General features: G+C 57.9%; 5 protein-coding genes across 7 annotated transcripts; 3 read left to right on the forward strand and 2 right to left on the reverse strand.

Moving 5' to 3' along the window:
• The first annotated feature begins 2,001 nt into the window (after positions 1-2,001).
• On the forward strand, positions 2,002-4,950 carry G6PC1 (glucose-6-phosphatase catalytic subunit 1). Its single transcript, XM_010412799.2, has 5 exons — positions 2,002-2,290; positions 2,801-2,910; positions 3,230-3,338; positions 3,576-3,691; positions 3,791-4,950. The coding sequence occupies exons 1-5, from the start codon at positions 2,061-2,063 to the stop codon at positions 4,300-4,302; spliced, it is 1,077 nt and encodes a 358-aa protein (XP_010411101.1). The 5' UTR covers positions 2,002-2,060; the 3' UTR covers positions 4,303-4,950.
• Positions 4,951-6,458: 1,508 nt separating this feature from the next.
• On the reverse strand, positions 6,459-10,975 carry LOC104697825 (alanyl-tRNA editing protein Aarsd1-like). Its single transcript, XM_039565679.1, is given in 13 exon segments — positions 6,459-6,683; positions 6,825-6,919; positions 7,461-7,515; positions 7,964-8,055; positions 8,248-8,314; positions 8,421-8,551; positions 9,200-9,316; positions 9,407-9,563; positions 9,909-9,966; positions 10,405-10,552; positions 10,554-10,565; positions 10,640-10,762; positions 10,836-10,975. Coding segments are annotated over 13 exon segments (1,230 nt in total). The 5' UTR covers positions 10,875-10,975; the 3' UTR covers positions 6,459-6,547.
• Positions 10,976-11,063: 88 nt separating this feature from the next.
• Positions 11,064-13,360, reverse strand: PTGES3L (prostaglandin E synthase 3 like). 2 transcript variants are annotated; one of them, XM_039565698.1, is made up of 7 exons: positions 13,226-13,360; positions 12,706-12,819; positions 12,504-12,570; positions 12,111-12,209; positions 11,643-11,732; positions 11,485-11,538; positions 11,064-11,255 (listed from the first exon to the last, which is right to left on the reverse strand). In XM_039565698.1, the coding sequence occupies exons 1-7, from the start codon at positions 13,231-13,233 to the stop codon at positions 11,247-11,249; spliced, it is 441 nt and encodes a 146-aa protein (XP_039421632.1). In that variant the 5' UTR covers positions 13,234-13,360; the 3' UTR covers positions 11,064-11,246. The 2 variants fall into 2 exon arrangements, 1 of the variants encoding a protein (XP_039421632.1); XR_005603677.1 differs by lacking the exon at positions 11,064-11,255 and having other exon boundaries at positions 11,643-11,802; positions 13,226-13,311.
• Positions 13,361-13,463: 103 nt separating this feature from the next.
• Positions 13,464-17,413, forward strand: RUNDC1 (RUN domain containing 1). Its single transcript, XM_039565674.1, has 5 exons — positions 13,464-13,838; positions 14,385-14,543; positions 14,809-15,007; positions 15,276-15,365; positions 15,902-17,413. Exons 1-5 carry the CDS (start codon positions 13,509-13,511, stop codon positions 16,765-16,767), a joined length of 1,644 nt encoding a protein of 547 aa, XP_039421608.1. The 5' UTR covers positions 13,464-13,508; the 3' UTR covers positions 16,768-17,413.
• A 350-nt stretch (positions 17,414-17,763) lies between these two features.
• RPL27 (ribosomal protein L27) lies at positions 17,764-19,828 on the forward strand. Of its 2 annotated transcripts, XM_039565700.1 has the most exons (5): positions 17,764-17,872; positions 17,976-18,058; positions 18,140-18,309; positions 18,884-18,994; positions 19,738-19,828. In XM_039565700.1, exons 2-5 carry the CDS (start codon positions 17,978-17,980, stop codon positions 19,784-19,786), a joined length of 411 nt encoding a protein of 136 aa, XP_039421634.1. In that variant the 5' UTR covers positions 17,764-17,872; positions 17,976-17,977; the 3' UTR covers positions 19,787-19,828. The 2 variants fall into 2 exon arrangements, with proteins under 2 accessions (XP_039421634.1, XP_039421635.1); XM_039565701.1 differs by lacking the exon at positions 17,764-17,872 and having other exon boundaries at positions 17,975-18,058.
• The last annotated feature ends 556 nt before the right edge of the window (positions 19,829-20,384 follow it).

Raw genomic sequence — 20,384 nt, forward strand, 5'->3', positions numbered from 1 at the left:
CACACGGCTCCTGGGCTGCCAGCTGGTCCTGGGCTCGGTGTGCACAGACCCAGGGCAGAAATCAGGCTCCCCCAGCCTGGCCCCATTCCTTGCCTGGGAAAGCCAGCCAGCCAGTTTACAGAGCACATCCCCTCCCATGCTGCTGCCAGGGCTGTTTGGTGCAGGGGATGAGCTGGACCCCAAGCAATTGTCAGACTGGCCAGGACGCAGAACCCTGCAGTGCCCAGGCAGCTCCATCTGCCCTGCCCTGCCCCAGGTCCACACAGTGACTTTGGGGCCAGGGATTTATCCACAGGGCAGGGATGGAGTGACACTGGGACCGTGTGGACCCTGGCAGCTCTGGCACAGTCCTGACCTGTGGCATGTGCACCTGGCACTGCACAGGGGAGTACTGGTCCAAGCCACTCTGTCCTCTGTGCTGGGAGGGAGGAGGTGACTGCTTCCATCCTGCTTCCTGCCCACTCCCCACTATGGCCCCAGTTTTCCTGCAGTGACTTTTTCCAAGGGGACTGGAGTGCTAGTCCCCATCCCCCAACACCTTTTGCCCCGTTTTCTGCTGTGAAATCTCCTGTGAAGGATTTATTGCTGATGGTTTCAAAATATTTTTGGAACGGAAGCCAAGTCTGCTGCATTCCTTCACGCTGGCCAAAGCCACTCTCAGTTGACGACCCTGGAATGAGCTGTCAGGGAATTTGTTTTGCAAGAGTAATTCCATTTCTGTGCAAACTTCTGTTTTGTTGGGATGTTTTGTAGGTCAGGAGCTCAGTCCAGGGTCTGCGACCATCTGCCTTGGGTGCAGCAAGGCCAGGCTGGATAGGATGTGCCTGTGGGCTGAGTCTGTGGCCTTTGCCTGCTTCTCTCACAGGCCATCCATGCCCATATCCCAGGGAGCAAGGTTTGCCAGTGTTTCACCTGTCAGACCCCGTGGCTCCCTGGGCTCTGCACGGGCAGAGGGGCAGGATGGGGCCTGGAGCTCCTGCTGTTTGTGAGCAGGACTCAGTACTGGACACAGTTCCCACAGAGGCAAACAGCACAGGGCAGTGGTTCAAGGATGTTGACCTGGGTTTTCTCAGGAGGGAGATAAGTGATGCATTTCACTGGCTGTTGATCATTAACGCCTTGCTGCCTGTTCAGCTGCGGTGGGTGCTGTCTGGGCACCCTGTGCTGCTGCCACAGGGCTGTGTGTCTTTGCAGTTGTGGATGATAAAGCTGTGGTGCCAGCACTGCTACCAGGGACAGCAGAGTGTGGCTGGGGTTGAGGGGACAGCCATGGGCACCGCAGGATGAATGGGGTGTTCGGCTCTGTCCCTGCAGCCTGGGTCTGATGGCGCAGGAGGTGTGGTGCTGGGAGGAGAAATGCTGTCCCTATTTGCAACGGTCCTTTAGCCCCATACTAGAGATCAGAAGAACATGCCTGGCAGCCAGGAGCATCCCAGGCCTGGCTGTCTGGCACTGCAGGGACCTCCAGGAATGGCTTTGAAAGTTTCCCATTATGCGAAGTCCTGGTTAAATTAGCCTGGAAAAGGAGGAGGGCGGTGGGCAGTCTGCCCTCTGCTCCACGCACCTGCTCCACGCTCCTGGGCATCCTTGCCATGCTGCAGTGGTGGTTCATGGGGGGATGGCAGAGAGATGAGAGCAATTGTCAGCCCTGGACATGGCAGCTCTGCAGGACTGTCACACAGAGCGTGGGATAACGGAGCAAAGGCTGCGGTTCAGTCGGAGCAGCTGAACTGTGGTGTTGGATAGCCGGAGGAGCCAGGGCTGCAGGGTCCCCCCGAGCGAGGGGATGGGGCTGGGCAGGGGATGGGGCTGGGGCTGGAGCACCTGCACTTCACGTGCCCTCAAAGCCTGTTTTCCCCTTTTACGTAAGTTGTTCCAAACATGTTTGTTACAACCTCCTGGTGATGTACCTTTGGAAAGAGTGGTTTTGGGTCCAAAGATCAGTGCTGGGACGGCGACCTGGCCGCCGCAAACAAGACCCTGCAGAGTATAAAACCCCAGTGGCACAGTGGAGTACAGGACAGCCAGAGCCACGCTGAGGGCAGCGGCAGCAGGGCAGGATGGAGGCCAACATGAACCTCCTGCATGACGCGGGCATCCGGACAACGCACTGGCTGCAGCAGCGCTTCCAGGGCTCCCAGGACTGGTTCCTCTTCATCTCTTATGCCGCTGATCTCAGGAATGCTTTTTTTGTCCTCTTCCCCATCTGGTTCCACTTCAGTGAAGCGGTGGGCATCAGGCTCATCTGGGTGGCTGTAATCGGAGACTGGCTCAACCTCGTCTTCAAGTGGTGAGTGGCCCTGAGCCAACACTCCCACCGAGTGTGTTGGCACACCTGGACTGGTGAGGGCCAGATGGGTGCTCTCGGCCCCAGTGCTGGAGTAGAAGAAAGACCAGAGTTCAGCCCCAGCTGGGCAGTGACAACAGTCACTCCTTCCCAAGCCATGCAGTGACAGCTCCCCTCTTCCCAGTGCCAAGCAGAGAGATGGAGCTTCCTGCAAACAGAGCTTCCCATCAGCCAGGGCTGTGGTGCTGCCTGGAGGGATCTTCACAGAGCCCCTCACCACAGGAGGTCACATTGACTTGCTTCCAGGAAGTTCTTGCTCTTCCCCCTCAGGGCTGGGGATGAGAACATGGACAGGCAGTGCCAGCTGTCAGAACCAAGCAATCAGCTGGCTGCTGTGTCTGTCAGGATGCCCTGGACCACTTGTGGGTCCTTTGCTTCTTCCATCTCCCAGCACAGATCTAAAGTTGCAGCTGTGCCCAGGACCTCCCCAGATCCCTTCTCTTTTCTTTTCAGGATCCTCTTTGGGGAGAGACCATACTGGTGGGTCCTTGACACAGACTATTACGGCAACAACTCTGCACCAGAGATCCAGCAGTTCCCGCTCACCTGTGAGACTGGCCCTGGTAGGGTTCCCCAAGCACTGGTAGGGTCCCCCAGCCCCAGCAGGTTGACCTGCACACACAAGGAGGGAGGTGATGGCCTGGCCAGGGCTGTGGCTGGCAGCCTGCAGGCGGCACATGCCCCTGGACAGCTCTGGAGAGAGGGCCACTACTGCTGTGCTCCTGGGGACACTGCCTGTGCCTGCAGTGGAAGGAGGCAGGGCAGCCCCTGCGAAGAGCAGACCTTGACCCTTGGTGCAGCTGTGGTGGTTCAGTGCAAACCCCTGCCTGTGCTTGGCTCTGGCCCATGCAGAGTCTGACCTGGGTCTCTCTTCTTGCCCAGGAAGCCCATCTGGCCATGCCATGGGTGCAGCAGGCGTGTACTACGTCATGGTGACGGCCCTCCTCTCTGCTGCTGAGGGAAAGAAGCAGTCAAGGACACTCAGATACTGGTAAGCTGTGTGCCAAAACCACCTGTGCTAGGCAGAGGCAGCTCCAGCACTGAGAGGCACAGCCAAGCCCATCAAGGCACAAAGCTGTGGACTGACAGCTGGGTTGAGGCACCTCGGGTAGGGTCTGCATGAGGACAGGCTCAGCAGGTAGCCAGGCATTGGTTGGAGTAGGTGATGGCAGTGCCATGGGCAGGGCAAGCTGGCCCTGGCACTGACAGGGCCACCTGTCCCTCACAGGGTGCTGTGGACAGTGCTTTGGATGGGGTTCTGGGCAGTTCAGGGCTGCGTCTGCGTGTCCCGAATCTTCATTGCTGCTCACTTCCCCCACCAGGTGATTGCAGGGGTTTTCTCAGGTGAGTGTATCGGACCCCCCATCCCTTTCCCTGCAGCACCATTGTGCTGGGCTGCAACACCTGCAGCTCTGACCAATGCTCCCACCTTGTTACCGGCAGGGATGGCCGTGGCCAAGACCTTCCATCATGTCCGCTGCATCTACAATGCCAGCTTCCGTCGGTACCTGGGCATCACCTTGTTCCTCTTCAGCTTCACCCTGGGTTTCTACCTGCTGCTCTGGACGTTCGGCGTGGACCTGCTCTGGACGCTGGAGAAGGCGCAGAAGTGGTGCAGCCACCCTGAGTGGGTCCACATTGACACCACTCCCTTTGCCAGCCTCCTCCGTAACCTGGGCATCCTCTTCGGGCTGGGGCTGGCCCTCAACTCCCACATGTACCAGGAGAGCTGCCAGTTAAAGCAGGGCCAGCAGCTGCCCTTCCGCCTGGGCTGCATCGCTGTCTCCCTCCTCATCCTCCACATCTTCGATGCCTTCAAGCCACCCTCCCACATGCAGCTGCTCTTCTACGCCCTCTCCTTCTGCAAGAGTGCAGCTGTGCCGCTGGCTACTGTCAGCCTCATCCCCTACTGCCTCTCCCAGCTCTTGGCCACGCAGGACAAAAAGGCTGCCTAAGGCAGGCAGACACCCCGGCCCTGGGCTCAGGGGCAGCTACCAGGCCCTGGGTGCGCCTCAGCCACTGTTTGCTTCCCGCTGAATCCGCACAGGCTGACCCTGCCCTGGGAGCGGGCCATGGAGGCCGGGCCAGTGGTGCTGGGTGGCTCCCACAACACGGACCCACAGTGTCAGTCACACCGGTCTGTGGCTGGCTGAGGGCACGGAGAGCCCTGCATGCCCACGACTCCCCTGCTGTCCCTCCCGCACCCACAGGTGGGGATCACCTGCCCAGGACTCAGCAGCAGCAGCAGCGGGAGGTCCTGCACTTCCTTGCAGCTCGTGGGGACAATGCCACCTCCGCACTGCAGGACCGGGGACGGCACCAGTCCCACTGGGGACTGGGAGAAGGGTTTTCACCTCTGCGTGTCTGGGGTCTGCTGAAGAGGCAGCTCTGTGACAGGAATGGGCAGACACTATGACATGGAGATAAAGTGCCAGTGTGGGGACCCCCCCAGCCCTGGGACGGTCGGTATTCGCCCCTGTGTGACGCGGCGTGGGAGGCACGGATGCCCATGTGTGTACAAACTGAACCTGCATCTCTGCACACATGACAGGGGGGTGTGCTTGTGCACAGGAGGTATTTTATTAAAGCTGAAGGTTGTTGAGCTGGTGAGTCTGTGTCCCGCTGGCCAGCACCATGGGATGAGGGATGAGCTCCTGGGTGCAGGGCTGTGGCATGGCCTGCAGATGGTAGAGGAAGGACATTTCTCCTGGGTGCTGAAGACCCTCAACACCTTCAAGACACATTCAAGCCACTGGGAAGGGCACAGCCTGGTGCCCTGGTTCTTTACCTTTTGTCCTGAGGTGCAGCTGAACACTGACAGCACAGTGGGGGCAATGAGCTGTTTTTTGTGCTGTTCATCCAAGTATTCTGGGTGTACCTTGTGTCAGGAACAGGGACAAACTTGTGTCACCTCGCTGCTTACAGAAACAAGCTCAGCTCTGGGACCAACTGGCTCAGCTGGGGCTGTGCTGAGCCCCCAGGGTGTTGGGGACAGAGCTGGCATTTAGCTGTGCTGTGGGGTTTGGGTCAGGCCTCTGCCACCTCAGTCTCCCAGCCCCTGCCTCGGCCCAGTGCTCACTCGGCAGCAGAAGTCCTGTGGGCTCAGCCTGCTGCCTTCCAAGCTGTGCAGGCTGTACAGCCTGGCTATGAACGCTCTCAGTAAACATCCTCACTCAGTCTGAGAGAGCCAAAAATAGACAGGGAGGTGCAGATACTTTCTTCCTGCCAGACCCTCTGTGTGCATGTGCAGGATCGCTCCCAAAGCACCAGCCCCTGCAGCACTGACCCCACACCCAGTTCCAGGCCTCAGTGGTGCTCCCTGTCTTCTGACGCCATCCCAACAGCTCAGCCACAGGCTGTGGGTATGCAGCAGTCACAGCAGCCATGGGCAGGAACACAATCTGCTGGGGCTGCTCCATCCCCTTGTTCATGACAGATAAACTTCCTTAGGATGGAGGTTTCTTTTATTCTATTTCTCTGTTTATTACTAACATCTGGAGTAAACCCGTCATGCCATTTCTAGCAAGAAGGGGAAGGGTAAATTCTCAAATTACCTGGGGTGCCCTGTTGTGGCTCCACAGCACACTTTAGTTCCTCCAGAGGAGACTGCAGCAGCTCCAGGACCTGCCTGGGCAGGAAAGGTGAGCTGAGGGAACACTGGGAACAGCCTGATCCCGAGGGAATTTACAGCTGCATCAGCCTGAGACACTACCGATGGTCAGAAAACGGCCAGTAACAACTGTGCCCCACCAAGGGAAAAGACTTGGTACATGGTGGGGAATGATCTCCTGCCTGTGGGACACCTGCTCTCCCTCCCAGCTGCTCCCTGCCCAGCCCAAGGTTTCTGGGAGGACCAGTTGCCTCTTGCTTGAGTGCTCGTGCCAAGCAGCTCCTCCTCAGCAACTGGTGCAAAGCAAAACGCCCCAATGTATTGCCAGCGGGAGGCCCCTTCTGGGTTTAGGAACCCTACAGAGCGGTTAACTAAGGACTACGTTAATCCCTGTACCATCTGTCTTGAGAAATGAGCCCTTGCAGCAAAGCGTCCATGGCAGATCCCCTCCCCGTTTCCGTGAGCACCAAACCAGCCCGTGCAGAGCATGTGCACACCAGCTCTTGGGTTCAGGTCTTTATTCTCTGGTAGAGAAGTTAGTGGAGCCTATGCAAACAAAGGGAAGACAAACCTACTTTGAGAATTGTTTCTTATGCTTCAGGGTTTTGATGGCTAATGAACTCCTGGAGCAGAGCTTGCACTTCTCCTCGACGGCTCATCTTGGCTGCCTTGCCCTGGAAGCGGCCGCGCTTCCCAGCTCCTTTCCCACCCAGCAGTTCTGCCACCCTGCAGCAACAACACCACAGGCTGAAGCCCAACCTGCTCCAGGCAGCAAACACGGATCCATGCCTGGATCACACTGTGCAGCTGCTCAGTCTGCAACATCAGAATTCTTACTCATGTTAAACAAATCACAAAACATGTTACCTGGGACCTAAATTTTCAACTGCTTCAACAGGTCCAGCTAGAAGGAAGAGTCCTGCTTCTTTTTCATCTCCCACAGTCAGGAATAGCAGGGTTTCCTGTGGACAGAGATGGGCCTTGCTCCAGATAAATCAGTGCCCTCCTCATCCAAGAAGAGGACAAACACTGGCCACAGCAAACTGACAGTTCAAAAGTCTGCGCGCATTACTGGACTGAGATTGCTTGAAAAAAGTAAAAGGGAAGTGGCAACTGAACCTTTTGTGCTCAGTCATGTGCTGTTGGGACAGGGAAGTACCAGGGTATCCCAAGTTTAAAGGATACAGCTGGCAGTTGAACTAGCTGATTGTGACTGAAACCTTCTCTTCTTTCTATTCTACATCTACTTAATCCTATCCTAACCTATTTCAGCCAATGAGCGCTCCTGGGGGATAAGGTTCTTCCCCAGTGCTCTGAATTCTCACTGCTGGTGATTGCCCTACAGACTGAGGTTGCTGGGGACAGGTAACCTCAGGTACCTGTCAAAGGAACCAGATCTGCAGCTCATGACTGTGGCAGGAACAGCAGCCTGTCCAGCCTCTGTCCATGCATAACTGGGGTGAAAAACCAGTGGTGTCAGTTTAGTCTTCATCAGCAACTCACCTCTGTCCCAATCTCATTAGCGATGATGTTCATAAATTCAGAATCACCCTCTTTCCTGTATGGAGGGATAAAAAAATACTTCAGAAGGAAGCAAAAACTCCCTCTAGAGTACAAAACCTCAATCAGAACCCAAATGCCTGACCAGGGATTTTGGTGTCTTGCTCTTATTTGTCTATATATGTAAGTACTTGCTGAGCACTCCTGTGGACATGTTAGGAATTATTTAAGTGTTGTCTTTAAGAAATAGAGCTCCCTGGTTTTATTTGAAAATATCAAGTGCAGAGGATATTAGATGGACACAGTAATTTCTCAGCTACAAAACCAGAAGAATTCAGTGACTGAATTAACAAACAGATTCCTTTAATTAGGCAACTTTGCAGCAGGCTGAGGCAGTTTAATATTCTACTTATTTCACTGAGAAAACAAGCTGAACAGGTGTGAGAGATCCACACATAAAATGTGTGGGATGCTGTTGGCCCCTCTTTCCCTGAGCTCCCCCATACCTGTGCAGTACAAACAGCTGCCTTGGAGCAGGTTTGCTCTTGAAGTCCCGGGCTATCAAAACAGCAATGTCTCTAAGCAGGTTCAGGTTATTCTGAAAGAAAAGCAAATGAACTGTACTGCAGCTGGAGAAGTCAGTGTGAACACAGTTGTGTTCCCAGAGGTTTGAGCACTTTTCATAATAGCCACAAAAACGGAAGCCTACGACTTGATTCCCAGTTACCAAAACTAAAGCTCAGGTCTACAGGAAATAGTGACAACCCACTTTTCCCAGCCATTCTTGTACCTTCTGGAGCAGTTTCACAGAGCTCTGCAGTCTCCTCACAGCCTCTACATGCTCACCCGGTCCATTTCTGAAAGAAATGGGAGACTTTGGATCACTGCTGGGAAGGACAAAGGAAGGATTTCTTAGAGGAGCAAAGAGTGAAGACGAAATAACAGAAGTGGAAAGGGTATTACTTGAGCAGGGAGGTTAGAGCCTTCTCAGTATTGTGACTTTGCTCGATTGACTTCAGCACTCTGTTTCCCGCCAAGAAAACCAAGTTGGTTTTGTTCTTTTTCCCTTTTTCCACGCCAAGGAGTTTAATAACCTTAAAAAGAAAATCAACCTGGTCAGAACAGCATTTTGGTAATACACACGGGTGGCCAGTTCCTGCCAGATTATGTCTTGTGGTGAATATTGACTCTCTGCCAGTGAAAATAAATTGATGAAAATCAACCATGAAGTCAACATACCAAAAACAAAGTATGGTGCTACAGTGGAATTTATGCAATTCTCTAGCCATGAGATGTACTCTACAGGGCATCTGGATGTCTCTGCTGGGAAACAGACTCCAACCAATGACTGAGAAGGCACAAATACTTAAAGGCAGGCCTAGAATTTTATTGCCATTTCCCTGCACAGAAGATTTCTCATCCATGATGAGCACTCAAAAATATCAGAACTTTAAGCAGAGGGAACATGCCAACAGCCCTGGCAGTGCAAGAACATCACTGATGCACACAGGGCTGAGTTCTGCTACAAGGAAACAAAAGAGCCTGAGGCTGCCAGCCTGTGTGTGACCCTCCTGGGACTCCCTCAGCCTGGGGCTCCCTCAGCCTGGGGCTCCCTCAGCCTGGGGCTGCTGCCACCCCCTTCCCCATCAGGACAGTCTTGAGCAGCCTGTGGATCCCAGGGACTTTGGCTGTGTTCTGTGTGGAGTGTGGCTCCCAGAGGCAGCCCACCTGCAGCTACACACCTGGAGGTCACTCAGGTTGGAGACATGAGTCCCACAGCACAGGTTGGAGTCAATGCCTTTGATGTCCACAACACGCACTGGCCCTACGTGGTCATCGGGCAGCCCTCGGCTCCTCACCTGGCAGAGGAGAACAGTGACAAACACAGGGACATTTGTGCTCAGTCATTCCCGTCCCACGAATACCATCAGCTCTCTCCCACCACTCACTGTTTCAACTTCAGGGTCATCTGCAGCCAGTTCCCTCACTGTTACAGGGACCCTGTCCCGGATTTTCTCGTTCACGCTCTTCTCTAGGGCTGTGACCTGGTCTGCTGTCACCAAGGGGGTGTCCAGCTCAATGACACTTCGCTGATGGCCCAGCTCCCTGCACCAGGGAAGAACATCTGCTGCTGTAGCTGAGACCAGCTGGGAGGTCCCTTTGTGCATCCCACTGGTGGGAATGTGGTGACTGAAACAAAACAGATTTCCCTCTTCTCCCTGTTATGTTCAAAGCACCAGATGGAAACCAAACACTTGAGGAGGACAAGACAGAGCAAACATTTTGTACAGCTTCTCTCCAGGTCAGTCACCTCTCCTGTGACATCTGAGCTCAAGTGAAATGTCCAAATTGCTTTTGGTGTTTCAGTGTTCAGGCTTTGTGCAAGGAAGCATGGTGGCATGTGCCAAACAAGAAAACACTGGGGTCAAAAGGAACCTTTATCCTGCTCACCATGAAGTCGTCTTGAATCCAAACATCTGTTCTGCAATGGCACTGATGAGATGCTGTCCTGGAAAGAGACGTGCAAGCACTAGCTCTGAGTGCCACTGCTATTTTCAGTCAGGCTGTGTCTTTGCTGTTGACATTCTCCACAACAGGCGAGTGCTGGATGCTATGGGGCTCCTGCCAGTGCTCAAGAACAGCGAGGAGACAGCTCTGGCCTCATGGGCCTCGGGTCCAGGCAGCACTACAGCACACGCTGGGGGCTGCAAGGCAGGTTGAACTTTCCCTTCCAAACCTGTTTTCGGTAGGTTTGTTTACAAACCAAGGAGAGCTTGCAGAGGGGCACCTGCTGCCTCCAGCAGCCCCAGGAACAGACTGTGCACACAGAACACAGGTAGGTTTCACCCTACCCTGACCAGGGTGGGGACCGCACCCCCCGCCCAAGGCCGCACCGCCGGCACCCACCGCGGGGTGTTCCCGGGAGCCCCTCAGTATCGGCACGGACCTGAATGCTGCTGCATGTGGTCGAAGCGGCGCTCCCAGTCCAGCGACAGCAGCACTTCAGCGCCCGGTTCCAGCGCGGCCGGCACGAAATGCACGGCCTCGGGGCCCCGCCGGGTCACGCGCAGCACCGGCACGTCCCCGATGAGGCCCGCGATCATCCGGCTGCGGGACACGGGACGTCAGTGCCGCCGGCCCCGGCCCGGCCCCCGCCCGGCCCGGCCCGTCCCTGCCCGTACCTGCCCGCCGCCCTCGGGGAAGAGGATGGTGTCCTCCAGCACCACCTGGAACCCGCGCACCGGCTCCCCGCCGCCCTCGGGCCGCAGCTCGGCCGCCCGGCACGACACCACCCTGGTGGTGAACTGAGACAGAGACGGTGGCGCCGTGAGGGCCCGCCCGGGCCTGCCCCACGCCCCGGCCCCGGCCCCACGCTACCTGCCGGGCCCAGCTGTCCCGCTGGCACCGGAACACCATCGCGACCGTTCGGCAGAAGCGACGCGAGACTGGCGGCGACAGCGGCCGCGGGCGGACAGGGCCTGGCAGCGGCGGCCGCCGTGCCGCGAGCGGGCGGAGCCTGCACGGTGACGCGCGGGCGCGCTCCCGCCGGCGGTGACGGCTCCCGAGCGCCCGGCGCGGCGGCGACCCGAGCGCACGGCACACGGCTGCGGCAGTTCACGTTTATTGCCCCGTGCCCCGCGCGAGTAACCGCGTACGGGAGACCGGAGCGCTTCCGCCGCCCAGGGTCGGGAGCGCTGCTCGCGGCGAGGCACGAGCTGAGGCAGCCCCGCTTCCTCGGAGAACCCTGCCCGCGCTGCTCCTCGGTGCGTGTCCCCGGGGGCCTGGGCTTCAGTCATCCTGCGGGAGGGAGGAGCGAGGTGCCAGGGACTGGGCCGAGACCGGGCCAGCCCCGGTCGCAGCAGGTGGCACCAGCCAGTTGTCCCGGGGAGCGTTTCCACGCTGGCTCCAGGATCGGCTGCCCGAGGGGTGCAGCAGGAGTTGCTGCCGGTGTCCCGGAGCCGGCGGAAGGCTGAGGCTGGGCTGTGCTCGGCAGGGCATCAGGAAGCAGCTGGGTGGTGGTACTTACATCCAGGTCATCCATGGCTGGTGGGGGGCCTTTGTCTGTCACCTTCTCCAGCATCTGGATGGGAAACAAATGGCTGGATCCCCAAATGGCTGGTGTCCCCCCATCCCAAGCACCCACACAATGTGTCCCAGGATCCTGAGGCCGGTGGCCCAGCTCACCTCTGCGTACTGTTCCACCATGGCCCTCTCCACCTCCTCGTCCCCTTCCCAGTCTCGCCAGTTGTCAAAGTCCACGGAGAGCCAGGCTGGCTGTGGGCACAGACAGCATCCCCTGAGGGGGGGAGCAGCACCGCGGGGACACACAGCCCAGGGGCAGCTCCTGCATAAGGCGAGGGGCCTTGTCAGACTGGGGAGGGGCAGGAAGCAGCAGTGTCCCTTTGCCTGCAGGCACTGGTCCTGATCCTGAGTGTGTCCAGGAAAAGGGGTGCCACATCCTTCCTGGAGGGCAGAAGTCTGTGACTAGAGGTGATTATCAGGTTGGGCTTTTTTGGGAGCTCTGTCTTGGGGTCCCCTGTGGGAGCCTCTGTGTCTGTCCTGGGGGCAGGTTGGTTCCTAGGAGCCACGAGGAGCTGAGTGGGCATAGCACACGTGCTGAGGCTGGTCCTGGCTGCCAGGTACCACACACACCTTGATGTTCTCCTTGGTGATGCGTGGCCAGGCCACTTTCTCCTTCCACTTCCTCATAAAGCACGTGATGGAGCGGTCAGAGCGCTTCTCCCGTGAGTCCTGCCAAGAGATCAGGGGTGCCTCAGTGTCTGCCAGGTTCCTCTCTGCACAGGGTTAAAGCTCAGCCCTGCACAGGCTGTGAGGGACACAGACCCACAGAGACAGGTTGTTTCTGGCTCAAGACAGCACCGCGAGTATCAGCCCCAGGGTCAGGGCTCTCAGGCTCACCCCACTGAAGTTCTCAGGATGACAGCATCCAATGCTAAGCAGTGTTGCTCAAGACTGCACAGATTGGCCCTGACTCTGATGCTGACAGAGGCTGTCGAAGAACTGTTTGTTGGCGGGAAACCTCACCTTGGAGTTGACCCTGGCATACAGGTTGATCTCGTTGTAGAACTCCACACCGTCTGCATTTTTGCAACTGCCAAAACATCGTAACAACCTGGCTTAGGAGAGAGCTGTGGCCATGCGTGCTCCCCTCTCACGGAGTCCTCCTCGCCCTCTGAAACACCCCCAGAGCAGGGCCATGTCGGTCGTTAGGGCAGTGGTAGCTCACCTGAACACCAACCGCTGGTCCTCGATGACGACCTTCACGTCCGTGCTGTCCTCGACACAGAACTCCAGGTACACGTACCGCGGCCGGTCGTACCACAGAGTCTTTGCAGGTTGCCTTGGGGAAGAGCAGACCAGCGGGAATCACCAGCGGGGCATTTCCCCGGTGCCCAGCAGTGCTCAGCAGGGCCCGCGCGGGGCACGGCGGGCGGGGGCGAGGGAGAGGCCCCGGACACGGGCTCTGCCTGGGGCCGAGCCCCGGGACTGGCGGCGGGAGCCGGGAGGGTGCTGGCGGGGCGGTGGGCAGTGCACACTGGCCCCGGGACGCTCCCCTCTCCCGCCCCTCACGCCCTTGGCCGGGCAGTCGGCGGGGCCCGGCCGGCCTGTGTCCGCTCCCCTCTGCCTGGCCCGGCGCCGTTCCCCGCCGCTCCAGGTCGGAGGCTCCTGTCCCGTGGTGCCTCAGCCGGGCACCGGGCGCCGTGCATAGGTTCCGGGCGCTACCAGTCCCGTCCGGCCGTGCTCACCTCGCCATGGCGGTGCCGACCCGCCCCCGCCCCGCCCCGCGCTATTTCGGGCCGGGGGCGCGGCTGCCGGGCGCGGGGACCGGGCCGCGCCGAGCCGGGCCGGGGGCAGCCAACCCGCGGCCCTGCCCCGCCCCGCCCCGCCCCGCCCCGCCCCGCCCCGCCCGGGGCGCGCCCCCGGGGCCGCCGCAGCCACCACGCCGGGCCGCGAGGGGGCGCGCTGGCCCCGCCCGGTCCCGCCCCGCGCCGGCAAGATGGCGGCGGCGCGGCGCCGGTAGCGGCGGCTATGGAGGGGGAGGGCGGCTCGCTGGGCCCCGGCGAGCGCTGGGCGCCGGTGGGCGCCGTGTCGGCGGAAGAAGACGAGGAAGAGGAGGACGAAGAGGCGGCGGCCGCGGGGGGCGAGTCGCCGCAGTCGGTGCCGCAGCTGCGGGCCGAGCGGCGCCGGCTGCACGGAGCGCTGCTGGCCCTCGCCTCGCACTTCGCTCAGGTGCAGTTCCGGCTGCGGCAGGTGGCCCGGGCCGGCCCGGCCGAGCAGCAGCGCCTGCTCCGCGACCTCGAGGACTTCGCCTTCCGCGGCTGCCCCGCGCCGCTTCCCCATGGTCTCGGCGCAGCCCCGGTGAGTGAGTGAGTGCCCGCGGCAGGGCAGAGGGGGGCCTTTGCCGGGCAGAGCCCCGGGGTCGGTGTGTGGGCCTGACCGCGGCTGAAGCCTGTTAGCGGCGGCTGCGATCCTGCTCGCGCTGCTCGGGTTCGAGCTCAGTACCAGACGTGCACAGGCCCCTGGTGACTCGGAGCCAGCTCGAAGGGATGTGCCCTAGAGCCCTGAGTGGTGTGTCACGGCTCCACGCCCTGGTACAGCACAGGTGACTCAGAGGATCTGTGATATGTACGTTATTTGGCTCCTTTCTCTCTGGATCCTGGCCTTGTGGGACAGGACGTGGGTGCAAGAGGTCTGGAGAGGTGCTTCCGCTCCCTTATCAGAGGAGGTGATGTAGCTGGCACCTCTGCTTGGTGCTCAAACACATTTCTGTCTCAGACTGGTTTGCAGTGCTCACTAATTAAGTACATGAGCTGCAGGAAACACTCCTCATGTCATAATCCTGTTCTCTGGGGCTTGGATATGACAGTAAGTCTTCCATTTTATTTATTGATTTTTTTTTTTTAGGGTGAGCGAGAGAAGCAGGAGCAAATTGAAGTCCAGAAGGAGAAGCAGAGAGAGCTGATCCTGCAGCTCAAGACACAGCTGGATGACCTAGAGACCTTTGCTTACCAAGAGGGCAGCTATGATTCTCTGCCACAGTCTGTGGTTATGGAAAGACAACGGGTAAGGCTCACAAATCCTCCTGCTGTATTTCCTAGCCCTTGTGAGCATCTTACAGACTCACTCATCAATCTGCATTTCTCACCAGCAGCTGTAATAGAATGTCAGGAGTTTGTCTACATGTGTGAACCTGTCCCGTGTCTTTTGCAATTATTTCTGTGCAGCAAAGGTATCCTGTTTTTGAGGGAATCTCTGGGAAAGGAGCATTTGAAGCTCCTGGGCAGCAGTGCCACATGGTGGAATTGTGCTGCTCACTTGTGTTTTGCAGATGATTATAAATGAGTTGATAAAGAAACTGGACATGGACTTGAGTGAAGATATTGCAACGCTCTCTCCAGAGGAACTGCGACAGCGGGTGGATGCTGCCATAGCACAGATTGTAAATCCAGCCAGGGTGAAGGAGCAGCTGGTGGAACAACTGAAGACCCAGATAAGGGACCTCGAAATGTTCATCAACTTCATTCAGGGTCAGTGATGAGTTTTTGAATGAGCAGACTGAATTGCTTTGTAATTCCCTGACATAGTCATGGGGAGAGAGGTCACAGCTGTCGGGAGATGCAGGAACAGCTTCTGGGTGACAGGAAAGTACAAATCTTTCTAAACTGATGATGAGGAAAAGTATCGATAGAGTGACAAAAGAGGTCCAGAGGGGTCAGAGGAATGTTGATCTTAATATTTGGGATATGCAGCTGAAATTCACAAATGGGAAATAATGATGGGAAATCTTTTTTGTAGATGAAGTTGGAAGCTCTGGCAAGGCAGAAGATGGACACTGTGACTGCGGAGGCTCTTACAAGCCCAGCACCCGGCCTTCTGGGAACAGAGGTGGGCACTGCTGGGCTCGGTGCTGCTGGCAAAGCTCCAGTTCCTCCCTGGAGCTTTCACAAGCATGAACCAGTCATTCTCTGTTTTTTCCTGGCAGCTGGTCTTTGTGCTTCTGCATTCCCTCTGCTGAAGGCCTGCGTCCTGTTCCTTTACCCTCCTTGCATGGGATCCTCAGAGCAGTCACAGAGCCTGAGCATGTGGCACAGAGGGTGGGCTTGGTCCTCAGTGGGGGTCAGGAAGAGACTGCTGATACTTGGTGCAAAACACACTGTAATTAATTCATGCTTGTCAAGCTCTGAGATCTGTGAGCAGGTACAGTGAGCCAGGGGGATCCAGTGTTCTTTAGAGTTTGAGACCTCCCTACTTATCCCGTGAACCTGCTGGAAATACAATAATGTAGCATGAGGCATCTGCTGCTGGTCAGAATGTTAGTCTGAAGGAATTTTCAGATATTTGCACTCCCTTTGTGTGTATGAACAAGCAGAGTTGTTGACTCCCTGATGAGAGAATGTTTTTCTCTTTTCTAACCTGGTCAGTGAACCCAGAAGATGCCAGAAGGATGCAAGAAACGGGCCTGCAGCTCATGCGCCGCGTGCTGGCCGTGCTGCAGATCTTTGCTGTCAGCCAGTTTGGCTGTGCCACGGGTCAGATCCCTCGCACCCTCTGGCAGAAGGACCAAGACAACCAGGACTTCTCCCCCTTAATAGAGAAACTGGAGTTGTCAGTGGAGCGGGTGAGGCAGCTTGCCCTGAAACACCAGCAGGCAGAGCATGTTATCTGCTCCTCTGAGCTGCAGGACGTTCCCCTTGGAGGCAGAGATGAGCTGACTCTGGCTGTGCGCAGGGAGCTGACGATCGCTCTGCGGGACCTGATGGCTCACGGGCTCTACGCCTCTTCCCCAGGCATGAGCCTGGTGCTGGCCCCCATCGCATGCTTGATTCCTGCGTTCACGCCCTCGCCGCGGACCATGCACCCCTGGGAACTCTTTGTCAAGTATTACAACGCTAAGAATGGACAAGCCTTCGTGGAATCCCCAGCTCGCAAGCTGTCCCAGTCCTTCGCCTTGCCTGTGACAGGAGCAACGGTGGCTACCCCCAAGCAGAGCCTGCTGACAGCCATCCACACGGTGCTCACAGAGCACAGCCCCTTCAAGCGCAGCGCAGACTCGGAGCTGAAGGCACTGGTGTGCATGGCACTGAACGAGCAGCGCCTGGTCTCATGGCTCAACCTCATCTGCAAGTCTGGAGCTTTAGTTCAGTCTCACTACCAGCCCTGGAGCTACATGGCCAACACAGGCTTTGAAAGTGCGCTCACCCTCCTCAGCCGCCTGAGCAACTTGAAGTTCAACCTCCCGGTTGACTTGGCTGTTCGGCAGCTGAAAAACATCAAAGATGCTTTTTGATGTGTTTTTATTGTAGATCATCCCTTTTCCACTAGTAGGCAGCTGTTGGGCTCAAGAAGCCTGGCTTTTGTAAGACCCAAGTTTGTCTCTTTGGTATTTGCTTTTAGGGAAATCTTAGGGTGTCATGATGCTGGCAGTGTGTTGTCCGATGCTGCCCCTGCACAGCAGCTGGAGGCTGCGGGTTGGGCAGCACCTTGCTCTGCCCCCTCCCTGCTCCTCTTGGGCCAAACTGCCTTGTCCAGCAGCCAGTGACTGTTGGGGGTTGGGGGGCAGAGGCCTGGCCACGGGACCTGCAGGTGGGGGAAGACCCTTGGGATGTGCAGCTGAGCTCCTTTGTGGTTATTTCTGCCAGTGTCTGCTCTACACCATGTGCACATGCAATCCCTCATGGAGGAGGGAGCTGGCAGATGTTGAGGCACATTGCAGGTTCCCGGTCACATGGGACTTGACCTCTCCCGGGAGAAGACGGGGCAGATCCAGAGGTGCCAGGGGGCTCCTCCAGCGGTTCCGCAGTCTGTGTCTCTTGGGCTGCCGGGGCGCTTTGTCCAACGGCCCCAGCTCCTTGTTCCAGGCTTTTGTGCGGCGGTCAGTGCAGGCCGGTGTCCCGCGGGGTGTATTAAATACCTGTAGTACATGTGGGCCGAGACTGCCGCCGTGCCGTGTGCTCTGTCCGTTACCGGGGCTGTGACGCCGTGCCCGCCGTGCCCGGGGAGCGCGGGGAGGGCGGACACCCGGCACCGCCGTGCCCGAGGGGGGCGGACACCCGGCACCATCGTACCCGGGGAGGGCGGAGTGGGGCGGACACCCGGCAGCGCCGTGCCCCGGGGAGGGCGGAGGGGGGCGGACACCCGGCAGCGCCGTGCCCGGGGAGGGCGGAGTGGGGCGGACACCCGGCAGCGCCGTGCCCGGGGAGGGCGGAGGGGGGCGGACACCCGGCAGCGCCGTGCCCGGGGAGGGCGGAGGGGGCGGACACCCGGCAGCGCCGCACGGTGCCGGCCGCGGCTCCCGGTGACGCGGCGGAAGTGACGAAGCGCCGCTCAGCGGAAGGCCGGCGCTCGGCGTTCCATTTCTCTTCCGGCCTGGGCGCCATCGCAGCGGAGCCTCGGTGAGTGCGGGCGGGCGCGGGATCGGGATCCGCCGCCATCCGCGGAGGTGGCGGCCGGGGCGCGGCTCGGGCCCGCTCTGACTGCCGGCTGCTGCCTCCGCAGAGATGGGGAAGTTCATGAAACCGGGGAAGGTGGTGCTGGTGCTGGCCGGGCGCTACTCGGGGCGCAAGGCCGTCATCGTGAAGGTGAGCGTGGCGCTGAGCCGGCGGGGCCGCGCCCGGCCGCGGCTCCTCGGTGCCATCGCCGCCGCGGCCTGTTTATTTCAGAACATCGACGATGGCACCTCGGACCGGCCGTACAGCCACGCCTTGGTGGCCGGCATCGACCGCTACCCGCGTAAGGTGACTGCTGCCATGGGCAAGAAAAAGATCGCAAAAAGGTCCAAGATCAAGTCCTTCGTGAAGGTTTACAACTACAACCACCTGATGCCCACCCGGTGAGTGCAGCCCCCGGAGTGCTGCTGCCGGCAGGGCCGGAGGAGTCTTGGCTGCTTTCGTGTTTCTTGTGTTCTGTACTGAACACCGGGAGTCACCAAGGCTGTTAATGCTGTGGCTGGTGAATATGAGGCTCAGGCTCTGCAAAAACAGGGAGCTGGGAGTCTGAGGCTGAGTGAAAATATTAATGAACTTTTGGAATGAGGTAGCTGGCTCTTATTTCAGCCGCACTAATCTCTTTGCTCAGGGGGTGTCAGCAGATGAGCAATTTGAGACAGCTGTGAGGGTCTGGAGCTGGCAGAGCCATTCCTTACTGTGCCTCAGAGCTCCTAGAGCAGCTCCCATGCGCCACGTTGAACAGAGCTGCATATCCCTCACAAAGTGTGTGGCTGTTTCCTTTATGGGCTGAACTGAGACTGCTGTAGTGCTTTGGTGATTCCTGAACTGAGGAGACTTTTCAAGCTGTAGCTCCTTGACTGGACACTAGAATGAATGTTTGACTGCCAGGAGCTCAGCTTGATTTTCAGCCCTGTGCTGGGTACCATGCCCCTTTTGCACCATTCTGCTCTTTCCCAGGTATTCTGTGGATATTCCCCTGGACAAAACAGTGGTCAATAAGGATGTGTTCAGGGATCCTGCTCTGAAACGCAAAGCAAGACGTGAAGCCAAGGTGAAATTTGAGGAAAGGTGAGTTGGGAGCTCGTCTCTTCAGTGGTGTTGGTTCTCATCCCCAGGGTGAGGACTTGGTGGGGCTGTGCCGCAGCCTGTGAGTCTCCCAAGTTGGCACTTCTGCCCCAGCTTCCCTGCACGCATGTTTGTTGTTTTCTTTTCACCTGTGCACGTGTGCAGCAGCTTCGTATGTGTAGCACTGTGTGTGTGCAGCATCGTGCCAGCATGTGCAGGGCCTTTCAGGTGCCAGAGGATGATCTGACAGCATGCTGCCAGTTCATCCTCTCTTATCACTGGGCTGGGTGGCCAGGGCAGTGCTGACACTTCGTGTGGGGGTGCTTGGGTTACTTTCTTTAGGGTTTTCTGTTCAGAAGCTCCTTCAGAGGAAGGAGCTGTGTGGCCTCAGTGGGATACGCAGTGCCTTGGGCAGCCCCTGAGCTGTTCTCCGAGGGCATCTCCCAGTGACTGCCCTCCACACGAGGTATCCAGCAGGATGGCTGTGTCCTGTGCTTGTGCCTGTTGGGGTGGAAACTGCCACAGTGCAGGTGTCTTTCATGAGAAATCTGGAACCTAGCACTTGCTTCCCTTGGAATTTCAGTATTTAAAGTGGGTTTAGTTGTAGCCTAGGCCAAAGAGACCAGGTGGATTGCCTCTGGGTGAGCTGGGTTCTGCATTCTGTGTGTCTGGGACAGCTCAGGTACAGGTTTGGTGCTGTTACCTGCTAGTACAGATCCTTCTCTAACCTGTGTGTTCTCTTTCAGGTACAAAACCGGCAAGAACAAGTGGTTCTTCCAGAAGCTGCGATTCTAAGGGTGTAACAAAGTTGCATCAATAAATGTTTATTAAAAACCATGGTTTTTTGTTATTTTAACGCACAAGCAGTGGGCTTTGTGTTGTGGTCATGCTTGCTCTGTGTCTCTAAGAGCTGGGAAAGCCATTGCAGTCTAGGTGAACGTCAGCATGTTTGTGGAGCCTTGTGCAGCCCGAGCTGTGAGTGTAGGTGTCACCTCTGGGACTGCTCCGTGTGGGGCCAGGGCTGTGCTTCCCTTCTGCAGCTGCGGGCTGGTTGATGTTCCTGCCACAGTGGAAATCTCTCATTCCCAAAACTGCAGTGATCCCTGTGAGAAAAAGAGCGAGAGAGGGAAGGCAAATTCCAGGTGTCTACTGAGTGCGCAGTGAATTGTGTGGTGACTGATTTGTGGGTGAACGGGGCAGTGCTGGCTGCTAGCTACCTGTGGAGCAGGGGCTGGGTCGGGTTGTAAATCCAGGAGTGGGGCAGGAAGAGGTTATTTCTTAGCTGACCACGTTCGTGGCAGGGCGAGTTGGGTGGGGGGAGGATGGGGGTGATGGGTTCGGGCGGGGCTGGGCGGGCCCGGCCTTTCACCGTCCCCGGGCCGCGGCCGGGGCT

The sequence above is a fragment of the Corvus cornix genome, chromosome 27 (genome assembly GCF_000738735.6).
Source record: "Corvus cornix cornix isolate S_Up_H32 chromosome 27, ASM73873v5, whole genome shotgun sequence".
NCBI lineage: Eukaryota > Metazoa > Chordata > Aves > Passeriformes > Corvidae > Corvus > Corvus cornix.

Bases quoted from the DNA above. Each gene is read 5' to 3' on its own strand.
- PTGES3L (XM_039565698.1), bottom strand. The intron at 11,733-12,110 runs GTGTGTGTGGTA...CTGTGCCCACAG, and splicing joins TCACCAAGGAGAACATCAAG to CCAGCCTGGCTCTCCGTGGA. The intron at 11,539-11,642 runs GTGAGCTGGGCC...TTTCCCATCCAG, and splicing joins TGGTGGAACAGTACGCAGAG to ATGCTGGAGAAGGTGACAGA.
- G6PC1 (XM_010412799.2), top strand. From the start codon at position 2,061: ATGGAGGCCAACATGAACCTCCTGCATGACGCGGGCATCCGGACAACG. The intron at 2,291-2,800 runs GTGAGTGGCCCT...TTTTCTTTTCAG, and splicing joins CTCAACCTCGTCTTCAAGTG to GATCCTCTTTGGGGAGAGAC. The intron at 3,692-3,790 runs GTGAGTGTATCG...TGTTACCGGCAG, and splicing joins GATTGCAGGGGTTTTCTCAG to GGATGGCCGTGGCCAAGACC.
- RPL27 (XM_039565700.1), top strand. From the start codon at position 17,978: ATGGGGAAGTTCATGAAACCGGGGAAGGTGGTGCTGGTGCTGGCCGGG. The intron at 18,059-18,139 runs GTGAGCGTGGCG...TGTTTATTTCAG, and splicing joins GCAAGGCCGTCATCGTGAAG to AACATCGACGATGGCACCTC. The intron at 18,995-19,737 runs GTGAGTTGGGAG...GTTCTCTTTCAG, and splicing joins AAGGTGAAATTTGAGGAAAG to GTACAAAACCGGCAAGAACA.
- RUNDC1 (XM_039565674.1), top strand. From the start codon at position 13,509: ATGGAGGGGGAGGGCGGCTCGCTGGGCCCCGGCGAGCGCTGGGCGCCG. The intron at 13,839-14,384 runs GTGAGTGAGTGA...TTTTTTTTTTAG, and splicing joins ATGGTCTCGGCGCAGCCCCG to GGTGAGCGAGAGAAGCAGGA. The intron at 14,544-14,808 runs GTAAGGCTCACA...TGTGTTTTGCAG, and splicing joins TGGTTATGGAAAGACAACGG to ATGATTATAAATGAGTTGAT.